The sequence below is a fragment of the Mauremys mutica genome, chromosome 10 (assembly GCF_020497125.1).
Source record: "Mauremys mutica isolate MM-2020 ecotype Southern chromosome 10, ASM2049712v1, whole genome shotgun sequence".
Lineage (NCBI taxonomy): Eukaryota > Metazoa > Chordata > Testudines > Geoemydidae > Mauremys > Mauremys mutica.
In genome coordinates, this window is record NC_059081.1 from 45,776,818 (window position 1) to 45,790,168 (window position 13,351).

Below are 13,351 nucleotides of genomic sequence, written 5' to 3' on the forward strand. Positions count from 1 at the left end.
ATTCCAGCACATTTTCTACTTTCCATGGGCTCTGAGTTCAGCTAAATGTTATAACCCGACCCTGCAGTTCTTATACAGGCACTGAAGTCAGGGCTGCGGGGGAGGGGCAAGTGGGGCCCCCACAAGAATATAGTTTTCTATAGTATTGCCACTTTTTTTATGGATGGGGCCCTCAAAATTGCTTTGCCCCAGGATCTCTGAGTCCTCTGGGCAGCCCTGACTGAAGTCGATGGGTGGGAGTTTTGGCTGGATACAGACTACAAGACTAGACACTCCTCCCTTGACTGTGCTTGTCTGCAACATATTTTAGAAGCTTTGGAGATTCATCTCTCACTAACATTAACCAGAACTGTTCATATTAGAGATATGTGCAGCTTATATCCTGTCTCGACTGAGTGCATATTATCCCAGTTTCTGTTGTGTACATTTGAAATGAAGGTGCTATGAGAGAGTTTCATATTTTTATAATTATGAAATGCATACGTGTATTTCAGTGACAAAAAATAGTGAAAGGATAAAGTAGTAACTAAAGCATTAACCGATCCTGTCCACTCAACGACCAAGGCAGAACAGAACTATATATTGTTAATGTGACAGCCCTGGCCTGAACATATTGCCTCACTGTTCCATGGAGTCTATGTATCCTGCCTCCCTATGTCTAAAATGCTTCTACAGTTGTTCATTTCTGACCTCTTCTGATAATATTCATCTGGGTTAAGGGTTCTCCCCTTTTCCTCCACCCTATATCACCATCATTTCTATTTACGGTAAGAGGCACCAACTGGTAACTCCCGACTTCAAATCCAGATGTTGAACTTAATTAATGATCTGCTGCTGCTCAACATTTCCACAGAACTGGGTTTATTCATTATTTAGATTAAGGCACCAGTTCTCCACTTTCTCCAAAGGCAAATCAAAGAATCAATTAGGTCCTGAAGTTTACTGTTCAAAATCAGTAGTAAGCATCTTTAGGAACTGAGTGAGAACTCTCGAGAGCAGATGGTGTAAATTATTGACTCATTCATTGCCCTGACTCCTTCCAGGTTAATGTATGACTACTCCTGTTTGAAAGCCACAAAATACAACATAGCAAAAGAACAATCTAGATGGGCCAGGCAGCCAATATCTATCTTTCCTTATGTGCTTTGTCAAAGATGTAATCACCGAAGGTGCTATGATATTATCTAAATTAGGTTTCGATCAGCTTTTTTTATGGCTCTTTTTGTGACAACATTGCTGCTTCTCTCTGGGCCACTAGGTCCAATTTTAATTTAATCGTTGTTTTAAAGCTTTGTCCAGGGCCCAGACTAATAGGGATGCGCGCTATATCCCAAATGGAGGGAAATAGTTGCTTTAGTTACTTTACTGACTCAGGAAGACACTGAAGTATCTATAGGCTCAACTTTCTTTTCCTTTTGTAAGGCTATATTTTAATTTAAAATAATTATGGTGCTCTAAAATGAACTGTTCAAATGCTGTACAGAACAGTGGGGAAATGCCTCTTACCTCTTTGGTGATCATCTTATGCCCACCCCACCAAAAGCTGCCCATTTAAAAGCAAATTAATTTCAATGTTAATCTCTTCCTAAGAAGTGCCTAGAATATTCTACCAAGTGCTATTTCTCCAATAATGCTTTAATACTGAAGGCATAGCCTAGTTGCATAGACTAAAATTGAGCATTAGGAAAACACGGGAGACAGCAAAATGCATTTCTCTAAAGTGTCCCTACTATTAAATTACCTATTTCTCCCATTCCCATTCTTTTGTTACCATTTTCATGGCCCATATCAAAATGATGCTCAAAATAAATAAAAAGGTTAGAATATATTTTTCTCTTATTTCAAGCAATTTCTAAATCCTGAACACAACAGAAAGCAAAAATCACTCACTCATAGTTAATTGGTAAAGTGATCACAGGTGGTCTTTTTATCAAGACAAACCCAGTGTTTAACATGATGTCCTAGGATCCTAAACAATTCTTGCCCTGTTTTTTTCATTTCACCACTTGAAATGTTTGCTTTCCCCTAACTACACAATGTTTGCTCAGTGGTATTGCTAGACAGTAGAATTTGCTCTGTGTTTGCAAGCAACAAGTGTTTGGAGTGACTAGAAAGGTGGAAACAAAGTAAACATTATCAAATCCCTTCATCTTTACTTAAAATTAGCATTAATTGCACTTGCTCAGTGATTCAAGATAAACTCATTGTTTGTTACTAGAAAAAATTCTCCACTCTGTGAAATAAACACATGTTGCTATTGAATCAGAAGCTGGCAACAGCACAACACCACACATTTTTTAAAAAGTGCATTTTTGTCTTTTGTATGACTATTTCACCACCACAAAAAAATACTGCCACGTTGCTGTGTCACTGTGTTTGATTCCAAAATTATGGCCACATCATCAATAGAAAGACTCCCATTGACTTGAGTAGTCTCCAGATCAGGCCCACATAGGGCATGAAAGGAAAAATCCATCATCCCTATGTGGGATATGCACAGCACTAGCTCACAAGAAGGGGAAAAGAGAAGACTTATGTAATATGATATGGATACAACATTCATCTGCCTTCTTTGCTGAACACACATCCTTCACATATCCAGGTACTCCCTCCTACCCAATGCCTCTTTTTAGTTCAGAGTGTACACAGATCTCTGTCTAAAGAATGAAATCAGCTTGACAAATTATAATACTGTTAGAGAAGAAAAAAAGCTAATGCTTTGGAGCCTGCCATCAGCTGAAATTGATATTAACCAACATCCTATTCATCTTACTCACATGAGTAGTTGTACTGAAGACAGTGGGACTACTTCTGAGAGTAAGGCAAGCACGATTCTGATCATTCTACTAAATTATAACTGACAGTATTCTCGCAGGTGGAATTATAAAATATCTAACAGTGTAACTAATACTTTAACTATGTTAACAGATTTTGAAAATGGCACCTGTCGAAAAAATTCTTCCATCAGTGCTGTTGTCCACCGGTAGTGCAGTTCCCAAGATTTTGCTGGATGGCTTATGTCTGCTGCATGTAGAATCAAAGACATGGCTTTGGCTTTGTCTATCCTGTCAAATCAAGGACATGCTCCGATTATCTCAGAACAAAAGCAACTATTTAAAGTCTTTTCTTGTGCATGAACTCATTTAAAACTTCTAAAGAACAGAATGGAAAATAACCTACCCCTCTGTCTGCTGCAGAGTATGTCGCATTGTTTTAATTTGCTGGAAATGTCCTGACATATCTGTTGACAAGACCATCTCAATGACCAGGCTACGCAGTTCCCTAAAAGCAATCAAAAGCAAAGTTACTAATTACAATTCATTTATTCTGTTTACGGAACATTTGCTTGAGAAGCACTGGTTAATTCATATCTTTCTAAACAAAAATGAACACTTTTTTAATTAAAAAAAGCACTTCAAGACATGATTAACAACTGTAACCTTAAGTCCCTAAGGGGATTCTATGGCAGCAGCATACTTCACAAAATCGGCTCTGCAATTATTATTTCAGAGTCATGCTGGTTTGTGATTCCTCTTTTCTAGTGCATAAACTATAATTAAGTGCAATCCTGGCTATAACTCTTTTGCTTATTTCACTCCAGTACTAGGATCATCACATTCAGAAAGAGGGGGGACCAATTAGACCATTGGGTCCACTACAACAGCAGGAGGATATAAGTTTCCAACTTAGTGTCCAGCAGATACAACACTATTATTAGCTAGAAGGTTCAGGAGCCATTTAGGAGACCAAGAAGTGTCTAGTCTGAAATGTTAGGAATTCAGGCTATTTAAAGTTCCTCTTTATTCTTTTCCACTTTTTCAAGTTTGGTCAGAACAGCACCTTTGTCAAATACCCCATGAGCTTAACACTATGGACCATTACAAACTGGCATAAATTAGAACAGCTCTACATTTTATCTACAGCTTGTACATATTTCTTTCAAAGACAAAGGTTTGTCTGCCAACCTTCTATTCAATAAACACAGAAACATATGCATATATATTATAAATCATTAACTCCCATGACTAGCAATTGCTGATTTGGTAACAAGTGCTTCCTCATTCACTGACTCTTACTGACATGCTGTATACATATCCCATTAGAGTGAAAGGGAGCTGCAGGTAGGTAGGAGGATGTAGGGGAGAATACATAACCTGAAATGTGTGTTTATGAAGCATGCAACCTTATGCATTCTTCTGTGATCTTAACATTCTTTCTTCCGTAGTACTGAGACTTTGGACTCTACTGCTAACCACTGATAATGCAGTTTATGAAGGGCCCAGTATCAGACCTTTCAGTGGGAACTCACTGTTGAAAAACAGCAGTGTCAATTAGATCAAAGACATGTAGGAGATGGTGTGACACTACACCCCATATTTATCATGGGGGTACAATTATGATATGATTATGATGTAATCAGTGGAAAATTATGATTTGCTGAATATGATGATCCTATTTGGATGCATGTATCCTTTTTGGATCTGAAGTTATGAATATTGACTGTGTATCTGAGTTTCAAATGTGGTTACACCTGGGCGACACTCAAATGCTTTCTGCCTAGACAGCTGGTGGGAAGGGCCTACTCAGAGTAACGGGCCATTAGGAAAAACAAGAGGCCTTAGGACAGGGGTTCCCAAACTTGGTTTGCGGCTTGTTCAGGGTCAGCCCCTGGCGCACTGCACGGTGCTTTGTTTCCCTGACCGTCCACAGGTACGGCCGCTCGCAGCTCCCGGTGGCTGCAGTTTGCTGTTCCCGGCCAATGGGAGCTGTGGGAAGTGGTGTGGGTGGGGCCACTGCTTCCCGCAGATCCCATTGGCCGGGAATAGCAAAACGCAGCCACTGGGAGCTGTGAGCGGCCGTATCTGTGGACGCTCAGGTAAACAAAGTGTCTTGCGGCCCACCAGGGGCTTACCCTGAACAAGCCACAAACCAAGTTTGGGAACCCCTGCCTTAGGAGAAGCTTATCTCCCACCTGGTGAACCATCCTGAGATTGCTCCAGACAGACTGTAAATAATGGCTGCTATGACTTGGCAGGGCAAGCAAGGGTATGAGACCAGACCACATGACACTATAAGACACTGATCTCCATTTTGGGTGCCTGTATTTTTCCACAAACTGGGCTGGGAACTGTTTTTAGGATCAAAGGGTTCCCGCAATAGGCAGGGAGTGATATCATCTGTTGTTCTTCACTCCCCCACAACTCAACACCTGGAGAAGCTCCGAAAGAAAAGGACTTGGAATGGGGTGGGGATCCCAAGTTGCAAAGCAAGTGCAGCTTGTGCCTTGAGAATCTGCAAGCCTGCTTGTATCACCAGTCAGGATGAGAAATTGCTAATTCATATCCAATCTTTCTAGTATTTTAGTCTTAGTTTGCAGTTTTGTTTATTTACTAGGTAATCTGCTTTGATTTGTTTGCCATCACTTATAATCACTTAAAATCTGTCTTTTTGTAGTTAATAAACTTTTGTTTTAATCTAAATCAGTGTGCCTTTGAACTGAAGTGTCCGGGGAAAATCTCAGCTCGGTTTAACACAAGTGTACTGTGCATATTCCTCTCCACATTGAGGGAGAGGAGAACTGAGTAATAAATTTGTACTGGTTGGGGTTTTGACCAGGGCAGGATGGTACAGTTCTGGGGTCCTAGGCTGGGAAGGTGGGGGTTATCTTGGCTGTAGCCTCTCTATTGTTGGTCCATGCAGCGACTGGCCAAAGCCTATACGCAACTGCAGCTGGGTGTGTCCCTGCCTGTGTGAATGCTAGTGGGAGTGTAGGGCCGGGAGCAGTCTATAGCCTGTCACAGCAGCACAGTCGGGAGGGCTCTCAGTTACTACAGAGAATTCTTTCCCAGGTGTCTGCCTGGTGGGTCTTTCCCACATGCTCAGGGTCTAACTCATCACCATATGTGTGGTTGGGAAGAAATTTTCCCCAGGTCAGATTGGCAGAGACCCTGGTGGGTTGGATTTTTTTTACCTTCCTCTACAGCATGGGGCACAGGTTACTTGCAGGTTTCAACTAGTGTAAATGGTGGATTCTCTGTATCTTGAAGTCTTTAAACCATGATTTGAGGACTTCAGTAACTCAGCCGGCAGTTAGGAGTCTATTACAGGAGTGGGTAGGTGAGGTTCTGTGACCTGCAATGTGGAGGAAGTCAGACTAGATGATGATGGTCCCTTGTGACCTTAAAGTTTGAGTCTGTGAGTAAAATGTGGTATTCAGGGGTTCTAGAACAAACCTTGTTAAACATTAATGTGAAATTCTATGTTTATGCTTTTAAGATATGAGTTAATTACAATTCTGTTTAGAGGAGATGTGATGGTTTATTATAAGTTTTGAGACTGAGCTCCCTCAACAGTAGGTTTAAGCTGGTGTCACTCATTAATTTCAATGGATTTACTACTGATTTTCACTGGTGTAACTGAGTGGAGATTCAGGCCTCCCTTTGCTATTCAAATAATGATGTGCAACCATGGCAACCTCGCCTGACCTCGTGATATGACACTAATTAACTTGCATCCCAACTGTTCCTCCTGCACATTGCTTTGAACTTGTACCCTTCAAATGAAGCAAGCCAATTTTTGTAAGAAACAGGCAGAAGTTGCATGGAAACTGAGGGGTTTATATTAGTTACATTCTGCTGTTTTGGGGGAAAACAGGAAAGAAAAAAAACCTAACACAAACCTGAAACAAACTTCTACTCCCTGTTTCTACAGATTTTTCTTCCTTTGAACTTGTAATTCTTGAGCTCACTTTTAAGAGTAATCTCTGAGCCCACTCTCAGCACGAGGCCCTGTCCCCTGCTCCTCCTCTTCCTCTCAAGGGTTGTCCCTGGACAGACTGGAAGCCTGAGCTAGGCCGTGGTAAGAGCTGCCCAGGGTGTCTGGACCACTGTGGGGAGCCCCAGACCCTTCCCCTGCCTTTGGTGGCACATCCAAGGAGGTGGAGATACAGGCTGGAGGTTGCTCTCGGGCACCCCAGCCCCCTGCCCAGGGCAGGTGGAAGGACCAGGGCTCCCTGGGTGGTTCTTACCATAGCCTGGCTCTGGCTTCCAGCCAGGCCAGGGGGCAAGGCCTCATGGGGAAGAGGAGGACCAGGGATCGGGGGATTGAGGGAAGAGGAGGGGCAAGGGGTCAGCCCATGGAGGGGGTGGGGTTCCTGCATGTGTCCCATGTTTGCTTTTTGAAAAAGTGGTCGCCCTACCCGACACCCAGAGGTTGCAGGACAAGATGTCGTCCACCACTACTGCAAGCAAAGACCACAGGGCACCCATTTGCCAGCACTACTGCTGCTGTGTGAGCCACTTAGAAGAGTACCCCTGTACTGCTGGGGAGGTGGAAGCACGGCGAATCAAAGGATAATGGCTGGTGTGGAAAGGGAGACCAAATTCTGCTCACAATAATACCTGCATAGTCCAATTGTCTTCAGAGGAGTTGCATGATGTGAGAGCACAATTTAGCCCACCATGTACATAAAGCTGCAGTACTGGACCAGACAGAAGCCTCTCTCTGTAACACCTTCTTATTTTCATGTATTCGTTTATTTCCTCTTTGAAAGGAAGGTGAAAGGATTGCTGGAGTTTTTGGGGAGGGGAGGTAGGTAAGGGAGAAGAGTATGGAAAGGATGGATTTTGTGTGTGTCAGGGGGATGGGTGAGGTTTGGTTGAGGGAAAGCGTGAGGAATGACTATACTACTTGGGGAATGTCACATGTATTAACCTTGACAAAGCCCTTGTTACAATGTTGGCAGCATTTTACTGATTCAGACCCAAACCTTGTGTTTTAAACTTAATTGAGGCTGACAGTTTATTAGCACATTCTCCCTGATGTTAACAGGTAGAAAAAAATGGTAATGCAAAAAAAAAAAATTCTCAATCGCTTTTCTTTATCTTGATGAAATAATCAGCAAAGCCATAGTTTAACCAGGCATGGGCATTAAAAAAAAATCAGTAAAAGTGAAGAAAACAAGTCTGACAGTACTTAAGAAATGAATCAGACAGGAAGTGTGTTGAAAAAGTCGAACAAATTATCATTTCAATTTACTGCCAATTTGCTTTATTGTAAGCTTCAAAGCTATTTTAATGGCATGAATTTGAATAAAGAGAATCAAAAAAGTTCATTCTATTAATAATTAAAAAAACCTGAAGTGCTTCTTTCAAGTGGCTAAATGGATTTTCCACTGTGCTACTGAACCACTGCAAATAATAACAGGGAAACAAGAATATTTTTGAACTTACAAAATGAATACCAGGCAATCATAATTTTCCAACCTGACCCTCAAAATTAGGTCAACCAGTTCCACAAACTGCGTGGGTATTCAAATCAGTACTTAGGCATGCACAGATTTATTAGAGGTACCAATATTAAATGCTGATTTATGTGACCAAATAGAGAATTGGGTGCCCTACTTTAGCTCAGGTAAGTAAATCCATTTATTCCACGTCTGAATATCAGTGATGTCATGGCAGAATTTTCAGAAGTCTTCACAATTAATGATACCTACCTACATGTAATAATTGGGCTTCCTGCCTCTATTAAATATATATATTATACTCTCGTTAAAGGGGCCAAATTTCTGCCCCCTATGGCTGCCATGCAACCTTGCTGGCTTCACATGGGTTGGATGAGTATAACAGAAAGCAGAATCTGGGCCCTGTGTATAAAGAAATTCTGATACAAATATCTATACTAAAACATCACTAAAATAAATGGGAAATACAGAATAGGTCACAATAAAAGGTATTTCAAAAGCTAGTGCAAGCACAATTGGAGGGTAGCTGAACAACTTCTGAAAGAGCATACTAAATTACCACGAAAGCAAAGAGAAATGTAAGAGAAAGAGACAGAGTGCCACTGAGAGAGCATAAAGGAGCCACATTGTGTACAGTCCAGCATAAAAAAGAAGGAAAGTCAATATGAAGATTGATCAGTCTTGGCAGAAAAGACTATTTTAGAAATACATGTATATGCTACAAAAACTACACTATTACAGTCCAGATCCTGAGACCTGCTCTGCTCCAGTCTCCCAGTGCAAAGCAGCATGGAGCTGACAGATCTGGGCACTGGAGGCTTCTCCCAGCACTGGAAAATCCTCTGCTGTCATAGGGATTCCTGTTCTATTCCTATCTCCCCTCCCACAGCCACCTGAGAAAGGAGGAGTGACTGGGATGCACTGGGTCCTGCTGATCCCAGGCTGCTAGTGTGGCCTCTGGGGGCAGCTGGGTGTAAATTCAGTCAGTGCCCAAATTGCACTGATTTATGTTGGGTGACCTAGTCCTTGGTGACCCCAAGATCAGGGAAAACCAGAGATGTCTTTGCCCCAGTCCTTTACTGACTGTAGCTCGGCTGGACCAGATTCTAGTCCTATATATCTTAAGGCACTTCGATAACATGTTAATGAGTGTGACAAACATCTAGCTAGGATAAAATATCTAGGGGAAAAAATAAAGAGAAAAAGTTAAACTCCTGACTCCACGCCTCCACATAAGCGGCATAAAGATTCAGAATCTTTCACCCTCTAAGTGACACAGACTGCTGGGGATTGAAAGGTATCAGCATTTGAAAGTTGTTTGCTGGCTCTTCTAGGACCCCAAAACACTATCACTTTCTTCGTATATTCAGTGGCAGTCTAAGCAGAGGGATCACAGAGACGGAACTGTCCTTTCAATTCTCAGAAGGTAGAAGCCTCCAGAACAATGTTAAGTCATACGGGTAGAGGCAGTGTGGGTAAGAGAATACTCTCATAGCACAAATTTAAAATCAGTTTTCAGAGCTATTGATCTTTGTCCAGAACTAAATTCATTTAAAGAATTTAAGGACAATGAATTAGAGTAAGTGTGCACTGAAAGAAAAAAATAAAGACAAAAACATATAGCAGTCTGCCTCAATCATAGAGATGAAAAAAAATATTTTATGTATGAGGTGTGCCATAATTAATTAAGGGTAATTAATGGATTAAAAATCAATAGGTTTTAACTCCCTGTATTGTTAAATATTTAACACCCTGATTGTCTATAAGCCAGTTTTACACATTCCATCTCTGAATTCAGCTACATGCAACCGAATGGTCGAACGATGGTCTGATTCCAAAGAGGAAATAAATGAATACATGCAAACAAGAAGGTGTTACAGAAAGAGGCTTCTGTCTGGGCCAAGTACTGCAGCTTTATGTACATGATGGGCCAAATTTGCAACTCCTCTGAAGACAATTGGATTGTGCAGGTATTATTGTGAGCAGAATTTGGCACTGTGTCTTTAGGGACACCATTCCCGGAAGCAATGTTCTCCAGATGCAGCACACCTATCAGTAACACCGCAATATAGCTATTGGTTAGATATTTTAGGGGTACTTGAATGATAACAGCTCTACCAATAGTAACACAGGAAGGCTTGTGATCTGAGTTCTCTGCATGCACTGTTGTACACCATGGCAACTTTCTTAATAATGGAAGACCTCAAGGCAGTCCCGACAATTATCATTTATGATATTGTGGCTCGAGTTATTGTGAAATGTCAATTATGATTCTGACCATCTTTTTTTAATGCCCACTTAAGTTCCAATGCTCTTACATGCTTCCATTTCCAAGGCTTCTTCAGTTTCAGCTAGAACTCAAAGGGCATGTCTACACTTCAGGCTGGCAGTATTATTCTCAGCTTGAGGAGACATACTTGCTCTAGCTCTCATTGAGCTAGCGTGCTAAAAATAGAACGTAGCCATGAAAGTGGGATGGATTAGTTGCCTTTAGTTTGTGCTTAGGGTCTTGGATGTGTATGTACACGGGGTGGCTGGCCCATCGTGCTGCCAGGACTACATTCTATTTTTAGTGCACTAGCTCAAAAAGAGTTAGCATGAGAATGTCACCCCCAATTCAAAGTGTACTCATATCCAAAATGAGGTGCAAAGGAGAAGACCTACCCTTTCTATTTATTGGAATCATCCTTAATGTCCCAATAGATCTTACCTCCAGTCATCTTTGGTTAAATTTGCCAGAATGTTCATCTCATCCTCTTGCATAAGTCTGTAAGCAGCACTCACATGATGATTTTCAAGAACAGAACGATCATTGTACAAAATTGCAACATCTGACCTAGGTATAAAAGAGGTATGATTAGTAACAGGACACTGATGTTAGCATAATAGAGAGAAAGGGGCTCTGTTGCCATTAAAGGGTTTGTTGAGTTAGTTTGACATGATATTTATTTCGTCCTAGAAGATAAAGATCTGAAAAGAAAACCTCACAGATAATTCCTCAGAATAAAAAAAAAAAGTGCAACTATGCTGGTAATTGAACTTACTTGCCATATTAGCTACTGTAAAGGGCAAGAACCAGATTTTGAATGTATCATTGTTTTCTCTTTATAATATGTAATTAATACATCAGAGAGATTAATTTGAGGAATTAAGAGAAAAATAATATCCTCAAACAATATTACTCCTTCTTCCACCTGTCTCACAAGCATTTGGACCAGGTACATCCAGTGGTATCAAAGGGGCCTTCTTTCATGTTTGTACCCGTTATATCGTTTAGCAATAAAACAGCTAATTCATGAGGTATACTGGATAAGGGTCCAATTCTATAGTATTTACACAAAGAAAACTTTCATTGAATTTAAAGGCAGTTTTGCCTGAGTCCTAAGAAAAGACTGCAAAATCAGGCTCACTCTGACTAAAAAAAAATTATAATAATAAAACTTATATGATATTATATGTGGGGCAGAGAGTGAGACCTGTACTTCAAGTTGTCTGACGGTTCCCATTATAAAACCCTGTTTTCAATTGCTTATAACTTTCTCAAATGTCAACCATTTGGGCTAAATCCATGCTAGATATCTACCTCAGGCTGATTTTATTTTAGAATGGGGAGTTAGAAAGAGGTGGGGGGAATTTCAGCAAAAATGGTTCAGGTATTTCTCAAATGGAGTTAGAGGAAATATATGTTCTGCCCATGTGAAAAAATTCTAAACACCATTTCACAGAGAAGCTCTTGAGCCTCCATGTTTTGGAGTGGGGATTTGAAATGTGCCAGATGTGGGTAACCTTGATGTTAGGAGGTTGACCTGTAGAAATCAACCTGAATTTGACCAAGTTATTAGCCTCTGAAAATCTCAGTTCACACATGATCTGTAGAGACATTTTAGAGTTTAGCAGCTAAATTCGCTGAAGATTCTGCCCATGCTAAGCATCCTCCAGTCCAGGGTTATAGGGCCCGAGCAGGCCTCTTCCTGCAATTGCTCCTCCCAGCTGCTTGGGGCAGCTATGGCACTAGGGATGAGAACTGATCTTTCCTTTCATGTCAATGCCCCCCCTCCCCCCACAGCTGGTGCACAGGCAGCAATTAGGAGTAGGAGGAAGGAGCCTGAAAGGAATGCAGAGGGCTGAGGAGCTGGAGCCAAAGGGTGTGGCGAAGGGAGTGACAAGGGTGTGGGTGGGTGGCTGGGATGAAGATTTGGCCAGGGGAATGAAAGGAAAACAGTCAGGGATGTGGAGCTGGTGAGGAGTTTGGATGCCTGGGATAGGGATGACGAGCTGAGTGGGGGTGGGAGACCTAGACAAAGACAGGCTGGAGGGGCCATGGATAGAAGGGGTCAGGCCTGGGAGCAACAGGGACAGGAGGGTCTATAACCATTAGAGAACACTCTTCTCAGAATCTGAAATAAATCTCATCATTCCTCTGCTGTCTGCAAATAGCTGTGAAACCCATTGGCAAAAATGTACGCCTCATCTCCCTCTAAAGGCCGGCTCACACAGAGGATGACAACCTTTGGCTGCTGTTGGTTAGACTGTTAGCTCAAGTGGCAGAAGCCTGTGTTGTGAATCTAACGGGTGTAACCCTGCTCAGAACCATATGATCAGTATGGTTCCACATCATGGAACTTGTTTTTCAGTTTCCTTTTTTTAAAAAAAAACAAAACTAGGAAATTACACACAAACACACAGAACATTAAGCACTCAAGAGTTAGGAAATGCCAGAATTAAGGTGCTCTGGGAATAAATCAGGCTGTGTAGTTAATGACACCACTGTGTGGTTGATGCCTGCCTCATTTGTTACAGAAGTTGAAAGGTGTGTAGTGAATGAGGTAGGAGACTGCATGAAGAGAAAGAATGGTCTCATAGATTAGGCGGTTGAATGTCACCCTGAAAAATGGGATTCTATCATTCCTCTGCCACAGAGTTCCTGTGAGATGTCGAGCAAGTCATTTAAACCAAACTTTTTGCAAGTGGCTTCTGTGTGTTCCCCATTTTCTGGATGCTCAACCTGAGATTTGCGCAGGGGCCTGTACTCTTAAGTTGACTATTCCTCTCAGCTCCACTTCTGGAGAGCCTTAAAAACTGACATTGTTGGGAAATTATGATGCC

General features: G+C 41.6%; 1 protein-coding gene across 5 annotated transcripts in view; it reads right to left on the reverse strand.

The window, feature by feature from the left end:
• The window catches only part of PDE1A (phosphodiesterase 1A), a 73,085-nt gene that overhangs the window by 41,149 nt on the left and 18,585 nt on the right, over positions 1–13,351 (reverse strand). For all 5 annotated transcript variants that reach the window (XM_045032134.1, XM_045032137.1, XM_045032136.1 and 2 more), the window contains 3 exons: positions 10,956–11,081; positions 3,181–3,282; positions 2,945–3,065 (listed from right to left, as the gene is read on the reverse strand). In XM_045032134.1, coding sequence (XP_044888069.1) covers positions 2,945–3,065; positions 3,181–3,282; positions 10,956–11,081 — 349 coding nt within the window. The remainder of the gene's footprint in view (positions 1–2,944; positions 3,066–3,180; positions 3,283–10,955; positions 11,082–13,351) is intronic.